At 41.5% G+C, this 27,260-nt stretch overlaps 1 protein-coding gene across 1 annotated transcript in view; it reads left to right on the top strand.

Moving 5' to 3' along the window:
- CTTNBP2 (cortactin binding protein 2) overlaps positions 1-27,260 on the top strand; it is a 236,069-nt gene that overhangs the window by 132,806 nt on the left and 76,003 nt on the right. Inside the window, exons 10-12 of the mRNA XM_036246679.1 lie at positions 1,113-1,388; positions 3,380-3,475; positions 6,626-6,705. Coding sequence (XP_036102572.1) covers positions 1,113-1,388; positions 3,380-3,475; positions 6,626-6,705 — 452 coding nt within the window. The remainder of the gene's footprint in view (positions 1-1,112; positions 1,389-3,379; positions 3,476-6,625; positions 6,706-27,260) is intronic.

The raw sequence follows: 27,260 nt of genomic DNA, 5'->3' as shown, positions 1-27,260 counted from the left end.
ACCGCAAGCCAGCGCTCTAACTGCTGAGCCAAACCGGCCAGGGCCAAACAACACCTTGTATGTTTCATCTACGATGTCTAGTGTTTGAGGACTTAAACATATTTGTTAACAGACATAGAGGATTTGGGAATAATCACATGCAACTCTTGGTGGGCATATAATTCAGTTCATAAGAATGGAAGTGCATGGGGCTGCTGCCCACCTAGGTGAGGCCTCAGTAAGTTGGTGTCACAGAGGGATTGGAAAGATCATTTTAGAAGCACTGTTTGCCATTTATCAAATTCTTACCAGTACTTACCATGTAACAGTGTTAAACTGTGTTAAATTCACTCCAAATGAGTTCATTTACTCCTCATAATACCTTGATTGTACATTCCTTCCATTTTATAGAAGAAATTGGTGTATTTACTAAGTACTCATAGCTAATAGAAGGCTGACTCTGAGGCTGAGGCAAAGGTTGTATGACTAAAGCCACTATCCTAAGCACACTGACCTATAGAACTACATGTATGTCATATGCCATTGAGTCTGCTCCAACTCCTGGCAACTCTGTGAATGAATGACATCCACAATGCCCTGTGCTCAGCAGCCCTGCTAAGCCCCAGTAGACTCATGCTGTAGTTTCTTTTATGTGCATGAAGTTTCTACAACCTGCCTCATTCATGACATTATCAGTGAAGGTGAGGAGAAAGGGTCCAGAGAGGGCCCTAATTTTCTCAGATTTTTTAAAGAACTTCAAAATCTTGCTGAAGGGAAAGGAGTTAATGAAGTAGAAAAGGCCAAAGATACAAGGAAAGATAGAGTTCAAGCAACTTGGTTCCAAAGAAAACGTGAAGATACAGATGAAAGACCAACGTTTACTCCAGTATAAGAACATTGAATTAGCCTGGATTGATGTTTCTATCTCTCTCCCCCTCTCCCTTCCTCCCTCTCTAAAACCAACAAAGAAAAAAAACTTTTTATAAGAACACTGAATTAATGTTATTTAAAGAAGTATTAAAGCTGCCTTTGATTTGTTTATAAAATATTCATATTTTCTTATTTTATATAATAGTTCTGCTCTTTTTTATCATGATTTTTTTAAACTTCTAATTCTCTTATCTTTCCAACAGATGCTCTTAAAATACTCTTAAGGATTTCAGTGGGTGAGATTCAGCCAGACCACTATGGTTCCAATGACTTTGAATGTGAACACACAATATGTGTTTTAAGTATTCGCAAACAGACATCATGGGATGATTTTTCAAAAGCAGTGAGTCAAGCTCTGACAAATCATTTCCAAGCCATCTCTTCTGATGAGTGGTGGAATCTGGAAGATGTGACATTTAATAATACCACTAACTCCAGCATTGGCCTGGGAGCAAGCAGTGTGCAATCCATCATGCTAGGTATCAACAGTTCTGTAATGAAGAGAAAGTTAAATTTCCAGGTTTATTTATGTTTATGGGCTTCATAACCTGAGACTTACTTTATTGACTAAACACATTCAGAGCTCACTTGTGGCAGCTGCTGGTACTGAAATCTGTGTATTCACAGTGTATCCATTACATAATGTTGCCTGTCAGTATAAAATGCTTTTATGCCTGAGATAATACTCAGAGAACAAAGAACATGAAAACCATTGATGAGGTTTTGTTATTACACTTGCTATCCTAGATAAATGCAAGAAACTAACCAAACTGCAGCAGCTTGCTAATACACAAGTTCTGAGCACAGCTCCAAATTTGTACTTGGGCTGTTCCAGGGATGCTATAATCCATTAACACCTTACCTCCAAGGACAGAAGGCTTAATGAAGTCTAGAGTTAGAAGAAGCTCTTTAATGAAGATATATTCAAAGCTCTCACATGGGATGAATCAGGGTGATAACTGGTCATTTCCTCTTAAACCAAGAGAACTAACACATACGGGAACTTGCTGCCACTATGCCAGAATTGTGCTGGGCACTTTATATGGCACCTCAGCAGGTCTCTACAACAGGCTTATTTTACATATAGCAAGACAAGTTACACAATGACCTGCCCGGACTCACAGCTAACGAGCAAAGCAGTCAGGACTCAAACCCCAATCTATCTGATTGGAAAGCCTGTATACTTTCAACAGCACCATGTTGCAAGAATATGGTCCAGGTTGAGGAAAGGGTGCTTTTCACCATGGTATTAATGTATAGGCTTATTATAGTAGAAAGTGTTTTATTTTGTTCACTCATATATGCTAATTCACTTTCAAAATATGTATTACTGCTAGATTTTAAAGCAAGTTATTTGCAACTTAATTTTATGACTCTTTGGCATGATCATTACATTGCCATAATTATTTTTTTAAATATGCAATTAAATAATTGTATTAAGAAAAGAAGTCGGAAATGAGTCTCAGCATCACATTTTGCCCATATAACAGGCATGTTATTCAAGGTGTAGGTTAGCCTTAGGGGTCTGATAAAGGAAGTTAGCACAGCCATGTTTTGAAGGAAATGGACCTCTGCATCACCCATCACCCAGTTCATCTGAAGACTGGCAAAAATAAGTGGGTATTCACCACCATCTGATAGATTTACCTCTGAGAATTAGGTTTCAGTGTTCATGCTTGTCACTGAGGACGGGGCACCCCAGTAGAATTCCAGATCTAAAATCATTGAGTTTTGTGGGTACTAGATTTAGTTTAGTGCCTTTTGTAGCCGCTTTTAATTGGTAATGATATTATTATTGTTATTAATATATGTAAATAAGGGATTTTACAGTGTTGATAACTAGATTCAAAGGACCCATGCCAGCAAATAAAACAAAGTTACAGGTAGGGTAGGTATGTATGTTGGGTATTTAGGAATTTATCTGTGGAATGGAAGGGTCGAAGTTCTTTTTACCAATCCCTCCTGAGAGAAGGCACCTATGAAGTGGGATCCATTTCTGAGTAAGAGTGAGCAAAGGGCCCAGGCTGTGAGAAGTCTTGTCTTACCCCAAGCACCTGAGGTTATCTGTTTTTTTTCTGAAATCTAAAAATTTTCTGGAACACTTTTCAGAATAGACCTGGTTCAGAGTGCTTGGCCTTTATGAAACAGGCACTGAAAAACCACAAAATGTTATGACCAGCTTTGCTCTTGAAAACTTAACCCTAGAAATCTTCAGTTGTAGTTGTATTTTCAGGCTCCAGGTTTCTCTCAGTCCCTCCTCAGGCAGCTTTGGATAAGCCTGTAGTTTGAAGATCTTCCTCTTGACCTTCAGCAAAAGCTAACTCCCTGTGACCCTCTACAAATTTTGTAGGTGCCTTTGACAGTTTATGCTTTGAATTCCTTAGGGTTCTCACAGAGGAGGTCATACATCAACCCTTATAAGAAAAAGTACTTTTAATCTTCTCCTGACATCTTCATTTCTTTAAACTAGGAAGTGTGCCGTGGTCAGTAGGTCAGAGCTTCACCCAGCCCCCGTGGGACTTTATGAGGAAGAATAAAACAGAGCAAATCACTGTGTTTTTGTCAGGTAAAGATATTCTAAATTGAGATAATATTGACAGAGCATTTGCTTCATGATTATCCTATATGCATGTTTTTATCCTATCTTGTCTAGCTATGCACATATGTCTCCCACTACTAAGTAATTAGTGTTTGTTGGAACAAGGAGAGAAAAAAATCAAAAATCATGTTGTTGACACCTGTGGTAATATCTTGATTGCTGATTCCTATAATTTTTATTGCATCTTGTTAGGAATAAACCAGGGCCAAACTGGTGTACTGATGCGAGAGGGACAGAACGGGTATTAAAAGAAGTTTGTTACTATTAAGAACAGTGTATGATTAATATGATTATTATAATGGTACAAGCTAATGTTTAGTGAGTACCTACTATGTACTAAGCCCTGTTGTTTACAGCACATTAAAAGTATAAATTTATTTAATGCAAAAGGGATCCAAATTGGAAAAGAGGAAGTGAAATTGTCATTATTCGCAGATGACATGATACTATACGAAGAAAACCCCAAAGACTTCATCAGAAATTTACTAAACGTAATAAATGAATTTGGCAAACTAGCAGTATACAAAATTAATGTCAAGAAATCAATGGCATGCCCTGGCCCATTTGTCTCAGTGGTTAGTGTGTTGGCCTGCAGTCCAGAGAGACTCAAGTTCGGTTCCTGCTAAGGGAATCTTGGTTGCAGTTTGTCTCCGGCCCTGGTTGGTCATGTGGGTGGCAGCCACTCGATGTGTCCCTTTCATGTTGATGTTTCTCTCTCTCTCTCTCTTCCTCTCTCTCCCTCCCACTCTGTCTATCTGAACAAAAATGGAAAAATGTACTCGGGTGAGGATAAAAAAAAAGAAGAAGAAATCGATGGCATTCTTACGCACCAATGATGAACTCACAGAAAGAGAAACTAAAAAAACAACTCCATTTACCATCACGGCAAAAAAATTAAGATACCTAGGAATAAACTTAACCAAAGAAGTAAAGGACCTATTTGCAGAAAACTACAGGACACTGAAAAAAAGAAATAGAGGAAGATATAAAAAAGTGGAAGCACATACCTTGTTCATGGATCGAAAGAATCAACATCATTAAAATGTTCATACTACTCAAAGCAGTCCCCATCAAAATAACAACATACTTCAAAGAACTAGAACAAATACTTCCAAAGTTCATATGGAACCAAAAAAGACCTCGGATAGCCACAGCAATCTTGAAAAAGAAGAACAAAGTTGGAGAAATCACATTACCAGATTTCAGGTTATACTACAAAGCCACTGTAATCAAAACAATCTGGTAGTGGCACAAGAGCAGGCATGTAGACCAGTGGAAAAGAACAGAGAACCCAGAAATGGACCCAAGGCAACATGCTCAATTAATATTTGACAAAGGTGGCAAGAGCGTACAGTGGAGTAAAGACAGCCTCTTTAATAAATGGTGTTGGGGAAATTGGACAGCTACATGCAAAAAAATGGAACTAGACCATCAATTTACACCATACACAAAGATAAACTCAAAATGGATAAAAGACTTAAATGTGACTCATGAATTCATAAAAATCCTAGAATAAAATGTAGGCAACAAAATTTTAGACATCATACGCAGCAGAATTTTCACTGATACATCACCTAAGGCAACAGAAACAAAGGAGAAAATGATCATATGGGACTACATCAAACTCAAAAGCTTCTGCACAGCAAAAGATAGTCATCAAAATGGAAAGGCAACCCACTATATGGGAGAGCATAGTTGCCAATGATATATCAGATAAGAAGTTAATTTCCAATATATAGAGAGTGCTCATACAACTCCACAAAAGGAAGACAAAGAACCCAATTTAAAAAATGGGCAGAGGAGTCGAATAGACACCTCTCCAAACAGGACATACAAATAGCCAAGAGACATGTGAAGAAATGCTCAACATCACTAATCATCAGAGAGATGCAAATTAAAACAACAATGAGATATCACCACACACCTGTCAGAATGGCCACCATCAACAAATCATCATCAAACAACAAGTGTTGGCAAGGGCTTGGAGAAAAGGGGACTCTAGTACACTGCTGGGGGAAATGTAGACTGGTGCAGCCACTATGGAAAACAATATGGTGTTACCTCACAAAGTTAAAAATTGAACTGCCATTTGATCCAGTGATTCCACTTCTAGGAATATACCCTAAGAAGCCTGAAACACCAATCAGAAAGAATATATGTGTCCCCATGTTCGTAGCGGTACTATTTACAATAGCTAAGATCTGGAAACAGTCCAAATGTCCATCAGTAGATGAATGGATAAAAAGGCTGTAGTACACATACACAGTGGAGTACTATGCAGCTGTAAGAAAGAAAGATCTCTTATCCTTTGAGACGACGTGGAAGGACCTGGAAAGTATCATCCTAAGCGCAACAAGCCCAACAGAGAAAGACAAGTATCATATGATCTCACTTATTTGTGGAATATAATGAAAATAACAGTCTGAGGAATGGGGTAGTCCCAGAGATGTGGAAGTGGGGTACAGACTGACAATCCCCAGAAGAGGGAGTGGTGGGGGAGAGATACACCACAGAACTTATATGCATGGGTGCATGAACAATGGACATGGACAACAAAGCTGTGGACAGGGTGGGGAGGGAGACAGAGAGGGGAATCAGTGGGGGGGGGGGGGAGGAGAAACATTTGTAAGAAAAATAAATTAATTTAAAAAATGAAAATTTAAAAATTTAAAAAAACAAATTTAAAAAGGTATAAATTTATTTAATGCTTATAACAACTCAGTAGGATACATATTTCCATTTAATCCTCATTGTTATATGTAAGGAAATAGAAACTCAGAAAGACTGAAGGCTACATATTTCATCATGTATTACCCATACTTTGGAATGGAGTCTTTAAAAATATAATTTCAACTAATAAAGTTTGATTTTATTGTTTTAACTATACTTACTGAAATTAAAAATGAAAGTGTGAGACCCTCCTAGAAAATCCCTTTAGGCTCAAATAATGTATTGAGAGAACAAGAGAACTTACAAGGGAGGTAGGAGAGAAGGACTTAGGGAATAGACCTAAAGGGAGACCCAGACCTATGCATTAAGCTCTGATAATATTTGCTTATAAACAGTAAAATTCAGTGATCAGAGCCAATGCTCCTTCTGTGTTTTTCTTTCTTACAGGTCCTCAAGAAGGCTGCCTCAGTAGTGTGACATATACATCTATGATCCCTCTTCAGATGCTGCAGAACTACCTAAGGCTGGTAGGTAGATGCTGCCAAGTGGAGTCTCACATTCCCATCCCTGACACTGGAATATTGGGTGGCCCATTTCTATGTTCAGAAGAATTTGAACCCTGGCCCCTCCTATTCCCTGTGCTGGGACCCCATTACTTTCCCCAATAGCCTCTCTCCTTGGGAGGCTTCTGGTAACTTATTTCTGGATTTCTGTCATTGTCATCCAGGTGTTCTTTGCCTGGACTCAGAGACCACCTGTGAGTTGGGACTGTTATTTGAGCAAGAGGATATTGTCTGTTCCAAACAAGATCTTGACATCAAATAAACTGATTAATATGAAAGAAAATGCCTATAAATATTATCATGCCTTGCTATAAACCTTCATAATTGAAAAATAAGTAAATATGTTAGCATTAGCATATTGACTTGGCCACTTTAACAGAAACCAAAAAATTATAACTTACATAATGTACAAGTTTGTTTTTCTCTAATATAGAAGTCCTAGCAGGTGAGAGACCCAGGGAGGGCAAAGGCACAAGGTGACCTTACATCACTTTCTCTGTCAGTGTTCCGCTGTTCCCTGGGGTGTTGCTCATCAGAGCATCGCCACTGCGTATCCAGGCTCTGACCTGAGGGAGGAGCACCTGGGGGGCAAGGCTCTTCCTCTCAGAAGTCGCACACATCATTCCTGCCCACATTCCACTGACCGGAACTTAGACACATGTCCAAGTGGGACTTGCAAGTATGTTTTTTTGCTAGGCAACTCTGCTAATATTAGGCAGTTCTGAAACTAAAAGGTAGAAGTAGGGAATATGATTATCAAAAGAGAGTAGCAAATTCTCCATACAAATGGATAAATGCAATGCTTTGCATTTGTCCAATACTTATTACATGTCAGGCAATATGTCTTATTTATTCCTGAAAACATCCCTCTGAGGTAGATAATATCACCCATTTAGAGATGAGAAAACTGAAGCAGAGACAGGTAAAACAGCTGCAAGACCACATAGCCAGGGAGTGGTGAAGCCAGGATTATGCATTCCCTGTGTGTGTGAGAGAGACCTATCTAAAATTAATATATTGATGGTGTAAAACTAACTATAAAAAAACATTTTGTTTACTGCTTTAATTTGGAAAGCTATTTAAAAAAAATAAATGTGTTTGACTATGACCCTTTACAAAAATGTTTTCATTAACTATGAATTGGTATCTTTGCTCCTGATGAAAAGCAGTTGTGTTTTTCTAATACAGAACATAAAATTTTTATTCAACATATGCATAACCAGTGAACACAAACAACAGTGTGCTGGAGACAGGGCGGGCGGTGGGAGCAGGGAGGAAGGTGTTAATGAGGGGGAAAAGGAGGGACAGCTATAATACTATCAACAATAAAGATTATTTATATATATATACACACACACATACACAAACACACACACATATGTATGTATATACATGTATATATGTATGTATATACATATATATAATTAAAATTGTAAAAAAAAAATAGCCTTTTTTCCTGTTCTCACATTAGCACGCAATTTCTGAGGATTCCAGGACAACTAATGTAAAATTTTAAAGCATTAGTAATCCCTACTGTAGCAAACAGTATATTTTGTAGTTTATCACTCTTACTCTTTCCATAAACGTAGGGTTTTAAAAAAGATGAAAATGATACCAATTTTCATAATCTTAAAGTCAAGGTGAAACAAACATCCTTGCGGTCCAATAACTTATAAAATCTGACCAGGTCACTAAACTAACATACCAGTGTACAATTTTAACATTGTTTAGCAGCAAAACACCTGGAATAGCAATTAATAAATGCATTAATTGGATTGTAAAATAATTTCCTTGTAAGAAGTATTTTTTAAAATATGTTTTTATTGATTTTTTTTTTTTTTTTTTTTTTTAGAAAGAGAGGAAGAGAGAGGGAGAGATAGAAACATTGATCAGCTGCCTCCTGCACGTCTCTTACTGGGGATCGAGCTCACAACCTGGGCATGTGCCCTGACCGGGAATTGAGCTGGTGAGCCCTTGGTGCACTGGATAATGCTCAATCCACTGAGCCACACTGGCTGGGTTGTAAGAAGTATATTTTTTAAAATACTCTGCAGTTCAACTGTAAACCAACGTGAAGGATAGCAAAGATATTGTTTATCTCCACTTTTCCCAATCAGTTGCAACTGGAATCTTTCTAATTTCAACAAAAACAGATTCAAAGGCAGCTTCCTATTCATCCAAAGAATCAGCAGCTGTGGCTCCTTCAGTTAGTATTGTGTTCATCCAAGATTGTTGCTGCTTGGAAATGTTAATGGATTCCAGTGTTTTTTCTACCTCTTATTTTTTACCAAGAATTTTGACATAATTAGCTGGTATAAGTCCTGTTGTTTGACCATCAAGACTAGCCAGAAGTCCTGATGAAAAGAAGTACTGAAAACCATTTGATTGATCTAGTTAGGCTCCAAGTTGGGATTAATCTTTGTAAAAGCAGCTACAGTAGCATAGAAACATTCAGAGGCCTTACAATTTAAGAGAGAAGGTGTCTTCTCAACCTGATACTTTCACATTTTTTTTTTTTGAGAGTTGTTCTTCTTTCTCTAATGTATCAAAGTAAGCTTGTGGGTTTTATACAAATGGGAAGGAGATCTGTCTCATTGCTTTGTTGAAGTTGTGTCACCAACTGGTTTTCAGAAACGTGAGCTCAGGCTCTCAGTGGAGTCAGTTCCTACAACCACTTCCTTCTCTTCCTCAGCATCTCTGTACAAGGTTATGGCTCAGATCTGCTCATTCACCTGTTTAGATGATAAAATGAATAGAAGGGCAATGCAACTGAATTGCAACTGCATATTAGCCTGTCTGAGTAGATCTGTCAAAGGAAATATCTGCTAGTCACATTCCAGCTGCAGTTATGCATGTGCCTCCTGATGCATAAAACAGTCTGACTACCAGTGACCAACAGGCCAGAGACCAAATGAACACTGTTGTGTGCTCTAGTCTTAATTTAATGAGTGTATGGAAAGGGCTTTTTATTTTATTTTATTTACTTATTTTTTAATCCTCACCCGAGGACATTTTTTGATATTTTGTTCAGATAGAGTGGGAGGGAGAGAGAGAGAAACATTGATGTGAAAGGGACACATCGAGTGGCTGCCACCCGCACAACCCAACCAGGGCCGGGGACAAACTTCAACCGAGGTACATGCCCTTAGCAGGAACCGAACCCAGTTCTCTCAGGACCGCAGGCTGAAGCTCTAACCGCTGAGCCAAACCGGCCAGGGCAGGGCTTTTTAAATCTAACAATTAACTCTTGGATGAGTAAATGAGTAAAACTATCACTCATTTTGCAATTGCTTCAAAATGTAAAGTGAGTGAGGCAATAATACATTATGATGGTTTTCAATGTTTCATCTTCCATATAAGATTATAAACCCTTTAAGGAGATAGACCATGCATTATGCATTTTTATATCTTGTTTAGTGAATTAATTCAGTTGTTTGACAACTGTTTATTGAGAGCTTCCTAAATGCAGGCTGTTTTAGGAATTTAGGATATAGCTATGTATATAAGATGTATTCCTAAATGCATGGAGCTTATGTTCTAGTGGGAAAGACATATTTAAAAAAAACAAATGTATAAATACATATAATGTGCAGCCAGCACTAATTCCAACTATAAAGAAAAATAAAGCAAGTAAGGAGATAAAGAGCTAGTGGAAAGTATGGCAAAAAAAATGCTTTTAAATGGAGTTGGTAGGAAAGACCTTTCTGTGGTGACATGTAAACAGAAGACCAAATGAAGTGAAGGCCTTATGGAAAATGTTCAAAGCAGAGGGAATAGCAGGTACAAAAATACCTAGACTGGCAATGAGGTCTGAGAGAGGAGCAAAAGCTAGATCACACAGGATTATGGGAAGGACTTTGAATTTTATTCCAGGTATGATAGGAAGCCACTGGTAGGATTTGAGCCAGAATGACATATCCACTTAGTGCTACAGTAATTATAGGCACACTGATGTGTCTTTGAATTATTGAAAATATGTACAATAAAAATACCAACCTAGTAATATCTAACTTTCAATAAGTATATATGATATGCCAAGTTCTGTTCTAAGTATATAAACTGCCTCATTTGATCATCTATGAGGTAGGTACTTATACCACTACTCCCATTTACAGGTGAATAAACCAAGACACAAAATAATTTGCCTGAGATCCCAGCAAGTAAATGATGAAACATAAAAAGCTGAACCTAAGCTATCTTTCATTCTCATGCATATAATTTAGTTTATACTAGTTATTAACCAACTGGTTAGGAAAGAATTGCAGTAACCATTTTTAACTGTGTGTGTAAATGTATTATAGAAAATGCATATATTAAAGCCCTTATGCAGAAAACCAAATGGAGTGAAGGCTTTAAATCGGGCTTTTAAAATAAATGGTGTTGTTTTTACTTTTATTAAATAGTTAAATGAATACAAGTAAATTTTAAATCTCTATCCTTGAGTTAATAAGGAAACATTTAACTTATTTGAGTTTTTAATCACTAATAATTTATAATAGTTGAACACTTTGCATTAACTCAAAATTTTCTCTTAGCCAGCTTGCAAATTTTATTAGCTTATTCTTAAAGTTTATTATTTTATTTTTTCTAATCAACATTTATCCCCTGTATGCCCTCTTCCACCTCCATGCCCCAACCCCCACTGCAATCACCACACTGTTGTCCATGCCCATCAGTTCTTTCTCTTTTTTACTCAGTACCCTCCCAACCACCCCATCCTCCAGAGCTGTCTGCCTGCTCTATATCTATGAGTCTGCCTCTGTTTTCCTTGATAGTTCAATTTGTTAATCAAATTCCACATATGAGTGAAATCATATGATACTTGTCTTTCTCTGACTGGCTTATTTCACTTAGCATAATGTTCTCCAGGTCCATCCATGCTGTTGCAAAGAGTAAATTTTTATTCCTTTTGACAGCAGAGTAGTATTCCATTGTATAAATGTACCACCGCTTTTTTATCCACTCATCTATTAATGGACACTTGGGCTTCTTTCAAATCTTGGCTATTGTAAATAATGCTGCAATGAACATAAGGGTTTATATATTCTTTTTAATTAGTTTCTTGTGTTTCCTTGGATAAATTCCCAAAATAGGACTTGCTGGGTCATAGGCAGTTCCATTTTGAATATTGTGAGGTAACTTCATACTGCTTTCCCAGTGGCTGTGTTGTAGACCAATGAGACAGACCAGACTCAGACTCCAAACTGGGTTCAAATTAAGAGAGCTTTATTATCCACGCAGTGACTGCCCCATCCTACACAGAGAAGAGAGCAGCCCCGAGCTCAGGGGGTGGGTTGCGTATATAGTTGTCTTAGCCCCTGTTAAGGAATTTGGGTTAAGGGCATGCGAGCAAGCAAGCAGTACAGAAGCAGATATTTGCAGTTAGCTGTTATGCCTGAGAGAGCAATCAGTTTCAGTGTACACAAAAGCAGTGTTTATCTATACAATGCAGTGGTTATCTATTAGCAGCTAGTTCTTGCCATTCCCATAAAATCCAGTGGGTAAGGTCATGTGTTTGTCCTTTACATTCCCCATTGGTCTTAGGGTTAAATCAAATCTTTGATTCTAAAGTGTCTTCAATTTCTTCCATTGTGGCTAGCCTCTGATAGGGAGTGCTAAGGACCATGAGTTTAACAGCCTGTACTTTTTCTCTAAAAAATTGCATTAAGCAATTAATCAGGATTGGGCCACAAGTTAATATTAATGAGGAGGATTAAGGGGCCAGCAAGGCCAGTGATAAGAGTAGTGAACCATGGGGACCAATTAAAGAGGTTCTCATACCAATTCTTAGAGGTAGATAGAGCCTGTTCTCGTTCATCTAGTCGCCATCTAACTAATTTTATGCTTTCTCTAATAATACCAGATTGGTTAGCATAAAAGCAACAGGCTTCTCCCAAAGCTATACAAAGACCTCCTTGTTTAAGAAATAGTAGGTCAAGTCCTCACCGGTTCTGAAGGACCACCTCAGCAAGGGAGTCAAGGGCTTTCTCTAAGTGAGACATATGGTTTTCGAGGTCCTGAAGATCTCAGGTGACCTGAGCCGACAGGCTGGTTAGGCTTAAATGGCCCTGTAAAAGGGCTGCTGTTCCTACTGCTGTTGATCCTGCAGTGCCTAGTCCGACTAAAAGAGGAACTAGGATCGGGGTTCTATTGAGAAGGTAATGCCCAAGATTAGTAGATTCGAGATGTTCTCTCCAAGCTTCTCCTGAGAAGAAATAAACCTGTGGAATAATATAAGTGAGAATACATAAGTCTTTGGAGTCTTCGAGGAAAATGCAGGTAGTCAGTCCTAAGGCAAACCAAGTCCTAGAGGGTGTGGTAAGAACCCAAGTCTCTTGTGAAGAGGAGTCTAATGGGGCAAGGGTGGTAAAATCCCCGCATGCATCTCTGTAAGGGGAGGAGCTCAGGTCGTAATTGCCGTTGATGAAGCATGTCCCCTGTCCTTGTAGATCCCCGAGTGTTAGGCGGGGGTTCGGACCGGGATGGCAGTGGCCATCTTGGAGTGTGCCTTGCAAGCATTGTTTCCTGATGTCCTGTTGAGAGTTTCCTAAAGTCCTATTAGTACCGATGCCTATGTAATAGGGTGGTGAAGGGTTTAAGCAGAACCAGCAGTCCTGAGTTTGATTGAGGTTGGTTGCGTTGGCAAAGGAGAAAACTGCATCAAGGGTGGGCAGGAGGGGATTTTCAATCCTGGGCTTTTGGGTGCGTCTAGTCCATGAGTAAGTGATGCCCTCCGGGGAGGAAGTGGGAGACGTCCCATCTGGGGCGCCAATAGGGGAAGGAGTGGGCTTAGGTAACAGATGGTTGAGTATTGCATTTGGACCTATAGGCAAGCTGAGTGTTCTAATTGCAGATTTTTGGAGAGTAAGGGCGGTCCCCGGGTCTGGCCCAGTGACATAGAGCCGGAGTCCCCATGTTTTTCCTGTGAGACATGAAGGGTCAGTAATTATCTTAACCCTAAGCTGAACTGGGTTACAGGAGTCGACTGTGGTCCTGTTATAGGCCTGAGGGCCGGGAGTGGTAAGCCTGTGGAAGGAGGTATGTGGGTCACCCCAGGATATCCATCCCAGAGAGCCGACGTTTCACATCCCCACTGGGCACAGTAGTCATCAGAAAGGGAGCCGCAGTGAGGCTTTCCTCGGTCTGGGCATATACAGTGGGTGTGCCAGAGGCCTTTCTCATAGGATGGCTTCCCGCATCCATAACACCCGTATATTAAGCAACCTCCTGGTGGTTAAGGCCCGAAGAGGGAGCAAAAATCAAAGGTGAATGAGCATGCAGCATAAGTTATATTAGTAGCAATGAGAGTTCCATCTGTAGTGTGGATAAAAATCCATCTAGATTGGGTAGGTGCCTTACTGGTGATCAGAGTCAGGAAAGAGATTAGGAGGAAACCCTGGAGAGCTTTATCTTCAGGGGATCCTCGGTCCGCTGTAAGGCCCATTGTTCAGGTATTTGCTCAGGGTGTGCTTTCTTTACCTGAGTATGGTGAATCCAAAATTTCCATCCTGCTACCTTCAGAGCGGTGGGCATGGTCAGGATAACAGGAAAAGGGCCAGTCCAGTGAGGCTCGAGGGAAGCAGGCTGATGTTTCTTGACCCAGATCTAGTCACCAGGGGTCAAGTCATACAATGGTATCTGGGGTGTCCTCGGTTGGGGTCTGGCATCCTTGATTAGCTGTTGGGTCTGTTCTCTCAGCCTCTGGATTGCCTGCAAAGAGCTGAGGGGGTTATGGTTACCTAGGTTGGCTAAGACCTTGTCCCCGATTTTGGGTAGAATAGGGGGAGGTCGGCCAAACATGATTTCAAATGGGGTGAAACCCTTAAGATAACGGGTAGAGTGCACACGAAGGAGGGCAAAAGGAAGGAGCCTTACCCAGTTATCGCCCGTCTCAAGGTAGAGCTTAAAGTTTCCTTTAACGTCCTATTCATTCTTTCTACCTGTCCTGAACTCTGAGACCTGTAGACACAATGCAATTTCCAAGTAATCCCTAAAGCTTTAGTTAACAATTTTGTGATTTGAGCAATGAATGCCGGGCCATTGTTGGACCCCAGAGCTAGAGGGATGCCAAATCGGGGGACTATCTCAGAAAGCAGTAACCAGGCTACCATGGTTGCAGTTTCAGTCTTGGTAGGAAAAGCCTCAGTCCAGCCATAGTAGGTATCTATGAAAACAAGCAGATATTTATAGCTATATTGGCCAGGGGCGACCTCAGTAAAGTCATTTTCCCAGTGGTCACCAAGAGCTGTGCCTTGTTCTTGGGTCCTGAGTTCTGTTGTTTCCCGAGGGTGAGAGTTGACTTGGGCACAGGCAGGGCATCTCTTTATTTCAGATTCTATCCGTCTGTTGAGGTTTGGGACATAAAAGTCCCGGGCTATGAGACTGGAAAGTTTAATTTTGCCAAGGTGGGTGCCCTGATGGAGCTGAGAGATCAACTTTCTGCCTAGGGCCACAGGCAAGAGGGTCCTCCTGTCGGGGAGAAGCTTCCAGCCATGTGGCCCCTGGTTGCAATTGAGCCTCCGTCCAAGTTCTTCCTCCTCTTGGGTATATAGCCCCGCTGTCTGATCGGCGAAGGTGTTCCCCTTAGCTTCAGGGGTGTCGGAGTTCTGGTGGCCATGACAGTGGATAATAGCCACTTTTGTTGGTAGCCAAATGGCCTCTAGAAGGGCAAGAATTTCTTCTTTATTTTTGATCTATTTCCCTCCTGAGGTTAGGAGTCCCCTTTCTTGGTAGAGGGCCTCATGGACATGGGCTGTGGTGAAGGCTTAGCAACTGTCAGTGTAGATGTTTACTGACTTGCCTTTTGCCCATCTTAAAGCCTGAGTTAGAGCAATTAGTTCAACCCTCTGAGCTGAAGTCCCATCCCTAGTGCCTGGGCCCAGATGACCTTATCTTGCGTGACTACCTCCGCTCCCACATATCGGACTTCTTCCTGGATGAAGCTGCTCCCATCTGTATAGAGAGCATGCTCTGGAGTTGGGAGAGGGTTGTCAGTTAGGTCGTACCTCAAGTTAGGTAGTCTCAAGAATGAGCAATCATGAAGGGGAGCCTGAGGGTCATCGTCAGGTAGCTGGGTTGAGGGCAGAGGTCTTTAGGAACTGGATTCAGGAGCAGTCTAAGAGGAGTACCTGGTATTGGGTGATTCAGGCATTAGACACCCACCAGTCTGGAGGGCTCCTGAAGAGAGCCTCAACAGAGTGTATCTCAATAATCTGGAAGTCTTGCCCTAGGGTTAGCTTGGATGCTTCTTTAACTAAAATAGCAGTAGTTGCTATGGCTCGCAGGCATCTGGGCCAGCTGGAGGCTACCGAGTCTAATTTCTTAGATAAGTAGGCAACTGGTCTCTTCCAGGGCCCTAATGATTGGGTTAGGACCCCTTTGCAATGCCTTGAGTCTCAGAGACGAAGAGCTGAAAGGGCTTAGTGATATCAGGCAGAGCTAGGGTCGGCGCACACATTAAGGCCGTTTTTAGTTTCTCAAAGGCCTGTTTTTCTATTTCAGTCCAGATTAAGGCATTGTCTGTTCCCCCTGTGCTGGTATAGAGAGGCTTAGCGATCTCGGCCAAGCTAGGGATCCAGAGGCGGCAGTACCCTACAGCCCCAAGAAATTCCCGTACCTGTCTCTTGGTCGTGGGGGTAGGAATTTTCATGACCACCTCTATCTTGCTATTGGAGAGCAACTGTTTTCCTTCTTTGAGTTCATAACCTAGTTAGGTCATGGTGGTGGTGCATAATTGAGCTTTCTTGGCTGAGACCTGATATCCTAAATGTTCTAGCTCTAGTAGGAGTGCCTTTGAGGCCCCCTCACATTCAGGAAGAGAAGCGGCTGCTAGAAGCAAATCATCTACATACTGTAGCAGGGTGACATGTTGGTACCTTTCCCGGAACAGTTGGAGGTCCTTGCTTAAGGCCTCATCGAAGATGGTGGGAGAGTTCTTGAATCCTTGAGGCAGTCGGGTCCAGGTCAGTTGAACTGAGAATCCCCCTTCCGGATCAACCCATTCGAAAGCGAAGATGAGCTGGCTGAGAGACGATAGGGGAATTGAAAAGAAGGCATCCTTGAGGTCCAAGACAGTATAGTAAACACGGTTAGGAGGGATCAGGCTCAGAAGCGTGTAAGGGTTGGAACCATGGGGTGGATGGTTTCCACCCTAGTGTTTACTTCCCTTAAATCTTGGACCGGCCTAAAATCCTCAGTCTCAGGCTTTTTAACCAGCAAGAGGGGAGTGTTTCAGGCCGACTGGCAAGGTTTTAAAATGCCAGCTTCTCTGAGTCTATTAATATGCGTAGTTAGTCCTAGTTTGGCCTTTATGGAGCAGGTATTGGCGGACCCTAATGGGGAAGGCATTGCTGCTTAGTTGTACTATAACTGGAGCCTGATGCTTAGCTAGGCCAGGGGGGTTAGTTTCTGCCCAAATCCCCGGTATTTCTTTTTTTCATTTTTCGAGGACAGCATTAGAGGTTTCTTTAAAAGGCTCTTCTAGTAGGAGGTATTCCTCAGATAGGGGCACAGAGAGCAGCAGAGAGACCGCTGGTTCCCCAAGGGTTAGGGTGGGGCCCTCCTGTTTGAAGGAGATCATGGCCTGTAATTTCTGGAGGAGATCTCGGCCAAGGAGGGGGTAGGGACAGTCCGGCATGACTAGGAAGGAATGAGTGATAGTTCCTTTGCCTAGGTCAGTTATCCTCGCTGTAGTCCAAGGGTAGGATTTGGACTTCCCTGTTGCCCCTACAATTGGCATTTTCTCAGATGAGAGTGGCCCTGTGGTTTCCTTTAAAACAGAAAATGTGGCTCCAATATCAACTAGAAATTCAACAGAATGGCCCCCAACTTGTAATGTTACCTTGGGCTCCTGCGGGCCTTCTGTAGGAGCCCTGACCTCCTCATTCAATGTCTTCCAAGAAGATGAGGTCCTTAGGTTTCTGTTGGCCCCCCCCTCTTCGGGCAGTCCTTTTTCCAATGACCATATTCTTTGCAGTAGGCACATTGGTCAAGAAGTGGCCAAGGTCGTTGCCTAGGTCTCCATGGGGTTGGCCCTATGTTTTTAGGCCTATTTCCCCGTTGCCCTTTTTGATTCTCTTGAAGAGCTTGTGACTTTTTTAGTACTGGTCGTTTCTGGGTCGTCCTGGTTGTTAAATACTCTCTGAGCTATTTCAGCTAACTCACTAAGATTCTTTCCTTCAAAACCCTCTAATTTCTGGAGTTTCTTCCTAATGTCTGGGGCCGACTGGGTGACAAAAGCAGTATTAATTGCCCATCTATTCTCAGGGGCCTCCGGGTCTATGGGAGTAAAGAGCCGATAAGCCTCCATGAGACGTTCAAGAAAGACCGCTGGGGATTCCCCTGTGGTTTGAACAGTCTCACTTCCTTAGACAGATTAGTTGGCTTTTTGGCAGCTCTGCGAAGGCCCTGAAGTAGAGATCGGTGATAATGGGTTAAAGCCTCCTTACCTTGATCTGTGTTCAGGTCCCAATTGGGTCAAGTAGTTGGGAGGTAGGCTCCTATTTGGGCCAGATCTATGAAGGGTTGGCCGTCTGGCCCGAGGATGGAATTTGCTGCCTCTCTGTGGATCCTGTCCCTCTCCTCGGAGGTGAACAGGACCTGCAACAATTGCTGACAGTCATCCCAAGTGGGCTGATGGGTGTGGAAGACTGTCTCTAGGAGAGAGATTAAACCTTGGGGTTCATCAGAGAAGGAAGGGTTCTGTTGTTTCCAATTATACAAGTCGCTAGTTGAGAAGGGGACATAAACCATGAAGGGCCGAGTCTGGTCTCCACCTGGTGGTGGAGCAACCTGACGGAGGGGCAGGATGGCAGCCGAGGAGTCTGGCGCCTGCGGAGGGGGGTTATAAGGGGAACCACCACGTGTATGGAAAGGACTGAGCGGCTGAAGGGCTTCAGCCTCTCTGGCAATGGTGGCAGGTGGCGGTGGCCAATAAGGGGTTAGCCCCACAGGGTCAGTGAGGGGGTCTTCTGGGGGACCTGAAAGAACAGGGTAAAGCCTTTGGGAGGGAGCAGGAGCCCAGGGCTTCTGAGGCTTCTGCGGAAGCTGGGCAATTAAAATCTTCTCCCTATTAGAGCACGAACATTTCTTAATATAATTAGGCTTGTCAGTAGCTAGGTCAATCCAAACATCGATGTAAGGAGTTTGGTCTGGGTATCCAGGAGTCCTGTAGATGACGCCTCAAACTGCAAACAAAGAGCTTAAGTCAAAAATGCCCTGGGAGGGCCAACTGACCTGGAAAGTGAGCCACTCCAATTCACACAAAGTGCACAAGAATCCAAGGTCTACTGAGATGCTGTAACCTGAGGTGCGCTTGGAAAAGTCTGAGAAGTTATTAAGGAGACATTGAAGAGGGGTCCTAGGTCCTAAAGGTTTCTGACCCATTTTGAAGGACACAGGCTGGCACAGCACAGAAACACAAAACACAAAATGTCAAACAAATAAGACAGACAAAAAAAAACAGACAAACCGAACAGGGGCCAAAAGCGATGTCTCGCTATGGCCCTGGGGCAGGATCTCTGTGCTGCATCCAGCAGATCCACGTCCCCTTACTCTGCACAGTTTTCAGAAACAAACTTACCGAGGGACGTCCCGTCTGCTGAACTGAACCTGGGCCCAGGGTTTCCAGATGCTCTCTAGATGGAATTTTGGAGTAGAGACAATTTCCAGGGTAGAATGGCGTCTGAGGTGGAGGAACGTCTCTCCGAGGCCTTCCCCTAGACCGCCCATCCGCTCCTGGGATGGACCTGTCTCCCGGAGTCTGAGGAGGTCAACCCGCCAATGTGGAAGACCTTGTTTGTCTATCGCGCTGGGGCCTCCAAATGTTGTAGACCAACGAGACAGACCAGACTCAGACTCCGAACTGGGTTAAAATTAAGAGAGCTTTATTAGCCATGCGATGACTGTCCCATCCTACACAGAGAATAGAGCAGCCCCAAGCTCAGGGGGTTGGTTGCTTATATAGTTGTCTTAGCCCCTGTTAAGGAATTTGGGTTAAGGGTATGCTAGGGAGCAAGCATGCACAGAAGCAGATATTTGCAGTTAGCTGTTATGCCTGAGGGAGCAATCAGTTTCGGTGTACACAAAGCAGTGGTTATCTATTAGCAGCTAGTTCTTGCCATTCCCTTAAAATCCGGGGGGTAAGGTCATGTGTTTGTTCTTTATAGCTGCATCAATCTGCATTTACACCAACAATACACAGGATTCCCTTTTCTCCACATCCTTATCAACACTTGTTGTTTGTTGATTTATTGATGATAGCCATTCTGATATATGTGAGGTGATACCTCATTGTGGTTTTGATTTTTATTTCTCTGATCATTAGTGACATTGAGCATCTTTTCATATGTCTATTGGCTTTCTGTATATCCTCTTTGGAGAAATGTCTATTCATGTCCTTTGCCCATTTTTGGATTGTTTGTTTTTTTGGTGCTTATTCTTAATTTTATTTTATTTTAATAATTTAGTGACTATAAATGATTATCATATTAGGAAAATACTTGACTAAATCACCGTAATCTGAGCCCTCTTTTGAAATATAGGACTCTGAATCCCTCAGGACATAATTCTTGAGATTCTTCCATCTATTGGCTACCCACTGCAATCCTCACTAGGAGATTATACTTATTCTTCATACATCACAAAATAAATTTGCTACGTTTTCATAAAAATAATGTCATAAATGACGGTTGTGTACCTAAGACAGCCCACCATAGCTGCATCAAACTCTTTAGCAGATGACCAGGTCCAGCCTGATCTTTTTCAGGGCAAGGGAGCAAGGCTGGTGAAGTCCCAGTGGAAGGAGGAGGCCGGTTCCCACGTATCAGGAAGAAGTAGCTCCAGCACCAATGCATCCTTAGGTTCCTACGGTTGTAGTGGAAGACGATTCTGGCTAGCTGGGCTAGTGTCAGCCCGGAGGAAGTCTGGAGCAGGAAGAGTTCGTTAGTGCGAGCCTACGTGACAAGGGACGGTTATGTTCAAGATATGTAGAGTTTTATCTTTTTAAATAACTATAATAAACACCCACATTATCATATCTATATTAATAAATGAGAGTCTAGCTTTATTTGAATTTAGTAATCAAATCTGAGCTTGGCTTTTAGAGTTTCGATGAGGTAATTTTTAAAAACACAAAATATGTGTGTCTCTGTGTGTGAACTGTAATTTCTCTTGAATTTTTTTCTCTTATACCTATTCTTTTAAGAGGTATAATGGTTAAAACCCGCTCTTTAACAAGGACTCCAGTTTTGTGTATTCGCGATGCTAAATGTGCCAATATTGTTTGGGTGGGTTTATATGAGTAAATTGGTACTAACTTTCATCTGTGGTTCTAAAATCATATATGAATTATTTCTTTAAAATTGAATGTCAGAAGAGGTCAGAATGAAATTTCTAGTGTTATCCATGGGGAGCTCTCTGTGTCCCCACCTGTTGCCAGGGGAACTGGGCTCTGTGCAGTTTCACAAGAAAACGGAATTTTCTGAGACTCACACAGGAGAATGAGTGATACTTATTTGCATGGGATTAGACCCCTGAGTTTCCAAGGTCTTGTTTTCTTCTGTCCCATCAAAGAAAAAGTCCCATTTTGCTTTTAGCGGAGTGCAGGGAATGGACCAGTAATGGTTCCCTGGGGAGTATGAAATTGAAATTTCCTGGTGAAGCTGCCTAGATGGGCATGCTCATAATGACTGGCCTCCCTTTTGCTTCCTCCTATTATTAGTAACTAGCCAATTAAATGGTAACACTAGCTATAAAGCATGACACCTTAAGCTATAGCCATCCCAATTTTATTGGCTTGGGAAACACCTTTAATTTATCATTCCTTTTTGAGTTCAGCATTTCACCACAACCTGGCCTAAAACTGTCTCGAGACAGTAGAAGCTTTTCCTCAGACTCTGACAAATAAAACTTCAAATAAAAGGTTAAGTTATTGCTTTAAAATAGTGCCACAAGCCTGAAACCACATTGCAAGTGCCACATTGACCATAGTGGAGACTACAGCTCCTCTTGTAAACTTCTTTCTGCAGAAAAACACTGTGAAGGGGGGAAAAAAGTGTGGATGGGCCTTTATTGAGGTCATTGTTCCCATTTAATTCAGAATTAATTTGCCTCACAAAGCACTAATTGACATGTGGTAAGAGCTTCCTGAATAGGCTGTGAAGGCGCAAGAATAAAAGGGACTGGTACCAATTGTGATGGTAAGGCCAGTCACACTGTAAACATGCACTTAGAGGATAATTCTGACAGCTACAATTCACCTTTTAGAAGTTAACTTTGATTTTATTTTTGAAAGAACAGATTTCCTTTCAACACAATTAAAATATTTACCTCTCACTCCAAAAAAAGCTGTCTGCTTGCATGTCTGTTCTACCTACTATCTATCTTTAGAGCCCTCTGCTGGAAGCATGTGGCATGTATATCAGTGGTTCTCAATCTGTGGGTCTCGAACCCTTTGGGGATCAAACAGCCCTTCCACAGGGGTCGCCTAAGACAATTGGAAAACACATTTTTGATGGTGATTCATAACAGTAGCAAAATTACAGTTATGAAGTAGCAACAAAAATAATTTTATGGTTGGGGGGTCACCACAAAATAAGAAACTGTATTAAAGGGTCACAGCATTAGGAAGATTGAGAACCACTGATGTATATTTATTACACCTCAGATCTTGCTATTTAGAGAAATGTAAATGGTAACACTAGAATAGATAAATGTGTTTTCTTGCCATAGCTTTTCCTGTTTTCACCAGTTTGCAGTGGTTCTCAACCTTCCTAATGCCATGACCCTTAATACAGTTTCTCATGTTATATGTGGGCATATCTGCATGTGGGTGGACCCACCTGGAGATGGATAGAGGAGTGGTGTCTTTGTTCCTAAGATCATCAGAAATATGTGTTTACTGATGATTTTAGGCAATCCCTATGAAAGGGTCATTCCACCCCCAAAGAGGTCGTGACCCACAGGTTGAGAACCGCTGCAATAGAGCAACAGGCTCCCAGCAATTAATTGTTTTGCTTCAGAACTTAAATGCTAACCAACACAACTACATCATTTGATGATATAGAACAAAATAACAGTAACAAAAAATTGGTAATACCTGAAAAGAGGAGAAACTTACTAATGGAAATGCATTCATTGGAATGTATGAAAGACCTGGAAGTCTATACATTTGTTTTTCCCTTTATCACTTACTTAGTTCTCTTATTTGTAGTTTAGCTTTTTCCAGAAAGGATATTAGTCTGTGTAAACACAAATGCTAGGGAATGGCTGAAATTTTAAATAGAATGTTTCCTGTCTGTATTTATACGAGCCCTGCAATCTGAGAACAGATGAGGTATGGAAATTGAAGACAGCTTATCTATGAAACTCGGTCTCTTGCTGTTATATGATTTCAAAATCAATCTTAAGAAAGTACAGGCAGTGATAGGATAGCTGTAATGAACAGAGAACATTCTTTTTTTCAGGAGTAAGACAAGATTAAATAGCAATACTACCTGAATATCTCAGGAGTAGCATATTCAGATTTTTGAAATACTGTATTTTAGTTTCACTGGTACAAAACAATCCATTCCTTTATTTGTTATTGTTGTTAATCCTCATCTGAGAATATTTTTTCCATTGAAAAAATGGGGTGGAAGAGAAGCATCCATCTGAGAGAGACACATCGATTGGTTGCCTCCTACAGGTGCCCCAATGGGAGCTGGGGATCAAGCCTACAGCCCAGGTATGTGCCCTTGAGCAGGAATCAAAGCCCATGGCCCTTTAGTGCTAGGGCCACTGAACCACACCGGCCAGGGCTATCTATTCCTTGTGAGAGAATGTCTACCTAATAAGTCATGGCAATTTGAGAGCACAGGGCTTGTGGTTTAAAATTGCACCTGGCTAGCAGTACCTAACATGCTATTTCCCATTAAAGTACTTTTGAAAAGTGACAAAACTTCACAAAAACAGAAAAATAGAACTTAAGTCTCTCTTTGGTAAGAATCTAGGAAACTTTTTTACTGCCTTTATAGGGGCAAGAGAGTACTAGTCCTACTTATTTGAGGCCAACTGGAAATTAGGTAGGAAAACACTTTTAATACCTTTCTAATGTTAGTAGTGAAATGGCACTAGAATGTTACTGGCAATTGGACCTCAGTTCAACAACCTCAGTTCTCGAGTTCTGGCTAAGGAAGAATTCAGAGTCAAGACAAATTTGAGAGAGGGAGGGGAAGGTGGAGGGAGAGGGAGAAGGAGTGCCCTGGGGAAAGAAAGGGGTGCTCAAGAGAGACAAAGGCAAGTGTTGAGTCCTTTGTCTTGAGCGTTTTTTATCTGGAAGTCTTGGAAGGATCTCAATAGAATACTCATCAGCTTCACAGCTGTGTCTTTTCAGGGTCACCTACCAGTGATATAAAAGGTGAGGGAGTCTAAACCACATGACCACCTTTATGCTAGTGGAGGAAAGGTCACCCTGGGGGCCAGGGCCCACCCTACAATTGTCCATTGGTAAACACTCAGGTATCTGACTTGTTGTCCTTGCTCTGCTCATGCCTGTCTAACTGCCTACTACACTGTTACCATCTTACTAATATTACAAAAATAAAGCAAGATTTACACTGTTTAGAAAATTGAGCATATATCCTTTATTGCATATTCCCTGCTTTTTATAACACCATGATATTCTCCTTCACCCCCTGTGAATACAGGACCTTCCACTTTCATTCAGAGATAAAAGCTCCTGGAAATACCTGGGCAGGAATTTGGGGACTTGGGGAGACTGTACTACATCTGGGCAGCATATTATATAAGCATTGTCAGTGGGGTAGATGCTGGAGCATCCTGCTTCCTGGGGCTGCAGTTTATCTCTTACATTTTTTCTGCCGTGGTGGACATCAGGAGTTCAGTTCATTTCAGCCATTGCTAGATCATGGAGTTTGACCAGCTTACTACCCACCAGTGACCTACAGTAGGCATTCAGTCAAAAACATTACTGGCCAGTGAATAAAGCCAGTGTTTGTCCACACATCTTGCTTTACTACAAAATTCCTCCTGTGGTTTCACAAGTACATAAATACTAATAACAAGTTAACATTATACTTAGCAAGAATACTGCAGAACAGAGCAGAGTTATTGTCTTAAAAGCTCCAAAGAAAAACACACCTTAAAAATTACTAGAAAAAATAGAGAAAAGAAGTGTGGAAAATTACATTCATTCTCTAGAGAATGCAAGGAAATAGACTATGAAAGCAGGGTGATGAAGCCATGGTAGAGTGCAGGCTAAGACTAAAAGGAAAAGTATTAGAAATGAGGTGGATGAGGTAAGGATCTATAAGAACAATTAAAAATACAATGGCATCTTTAAAACTGTACTTGGGACAGTAAAGAGCAGAAGTGGGGTAGTGAATAGTGAGTTGTGAAAGACTAGCTTGAGCTCTCCCAGAATGTAGAAGACAGAGTTATGATCATGATAAAGGGATAGATACCCTCACAGAGCACAGAAAAGGAATGTAAGAAAGCACAATAGTGTCAGTGATAAAAAAAGGTTCTTTGAGTGTCACTAGAAACAATTTAGGAACACACACACAGGAGGAGTTCAATCAGGAGTGGCAGGATTTATTAAAGTGAAAGTACACTCTCAGAGGGAGAAAGAACATGAGCAGGCAGGCTCCAAGAGCAAGTGCAGCGATCCCTTGTGGTTGTGCGCCTTTTATTCTCTTGGGCTGGGAAAAGAGCAGGTTTATTTTGAACTATCCAATCCCTGAAAACAGCAGGCTTATTTTTATTATTTATTTTTTTGTTAGTTCTCACCAGAAGATATATTTTTCCCATGGATTTTTAGAGAGAGTGGAATGGAGGGAGGGAGGGGGAGAGAAAGAGAGAAACATCAATTGGTTCCCTCCCTCACTCACCCTGACCATCAGGGCCGGGGATTGAACCTGCAACCCAGGTACAAGCCCTTGACCAAGAATCGAACCCAGGACCCTTCAGTGCACAGGTCCACACTGTAACCACAGAACCACACTGGCCAGTGCAGCGGGCTTACTTTTAAACTATCCAATCCTATCCTCTCATTTCCTTTAGGCAGTGTCTTGCCATTTTGGCTCCTACCCACAATTCTCTAGGTTCATCCACTGGGGGAGGTCAAAACCACAATGCTAATTTATTATAATCAGGGTATAATTGAGGAGAGATCACCTCGAGGTGACTTGTTTACAGGTCTGTGCATGCAATAATAATAGGAATTTCTCTCTGTGATGTTCTCCTTCATCTCAGTACGTCTGTGGTTTTTCCCAGGCCAGTTGAACTGGTGAAACTGTCAGTTACTCCCAGGATGACTGCAAGGCTATTTACCTGCTTAGTCAGATGTTTTGTTCCAACTGCTCCCTCTTTCCTTGTTAATATCTAACTTGCAGCCTACTCTAGCAATAGAATGATAGGTGTTCCTTAGAAATAAGAGAATTAGAAGAGGAAGAATTACCAAAAACATAATAGAAGAAAAATTACTAAGCCAAAATTGGTCTGACTGTGCATAGCTAAAGGATTTACCACATCCCATTTAAGGTTGGGAGAAAAAGGCCACAGCTAAACAAATCTGGGTTACATTTTTTCATTACAGGTAAAATTTATATATCCCCCAAGCTTCTTCATCTCTTAGATACAAATGAGAACAGGTTATTCTTTAATAATTATTTACCTCTGCAGTCTGGTGGCTTCATAGCCTCATTCCCTAGAAGTAGATAGAAACTCAGCTAAACTTATGGTATATTCTCTCTTCTATGTCTGGGGCAGGGGTAGTCCTTGTCCATGTCTTGCTCCTTGCCAGCAAGTCTGCCATTGCTTTGCTCACAGATCCCGCCACAGAAAACAGCCCAGACCAGCCACTTCACTGACTTCATCCTGTGGCTTTAGGATGCTGACATTTCTTGGGCAGCTATAGCCACTATCATGTTACTTCCAAACATACCACCCTCCCTGTTGCTGCCCTAGACCCAACATGAATCCAACTGTTCTCTTTTCAATTGAAGGCTTAGCAATAATGGGATAGTATTCAAACCCAGAGAAAATCACTGGTGGCTACCAGATATGTTGTCTTTCAGAGCCTAAAACCCAGTTCCAAGTCCAACATAAAGAACCCCTTAGAGGACTACTTTCTGTTTAGCTTGTGGTCTGACACCTGGCATTCAAGCCTTATTTTTCTCCACTTTCCAAAAGTTTCTCTCCTTGGTGACCAAAACGCAAATTTTCCCTCAAGCCTTCCCTTCATATCCCAGAATCTGCCTTTCCCTGTGATGAGCCAAGGGCACATTCACTGTCATCACAGAAGTCCACCCCAGACACCCTCAAGATATGGTCTTTTTTTATTATCTCAAAGGCACAACTTCATCAGAGCAACAACAGCATGAAGATACATACACATGTGTATCTTTACATTGTTCCATTCCAAAGTATAAAGAGAAAACAGAACCTTCATGTTTAACATTTCTCTAAGTGTGGGTGGCTAATCTTCATACATGAGCTACCTCTAAACTATACCAGTTAGG

This window comes from Molossus molossus, unplaced genomic scaffold (genome assembly GCF_014108415.1).
Source record: "Molossus molossus isolate mMolMol1 unplaced genomic scaffold, mMolMol1.p scaffold_m16_p_7, whole genome shotgun sequence".
Taxonomy (NCBI): Eukaryota; Metazoa; Chordata; class Mammalia; order Chiroptera; family Molossidae; genus Molossus; species Molossus molossus.
Note: the sequence above shows the minus strand (reverse complement) of the source record. Positions and strands in the feature narration are given on the sequence as shown.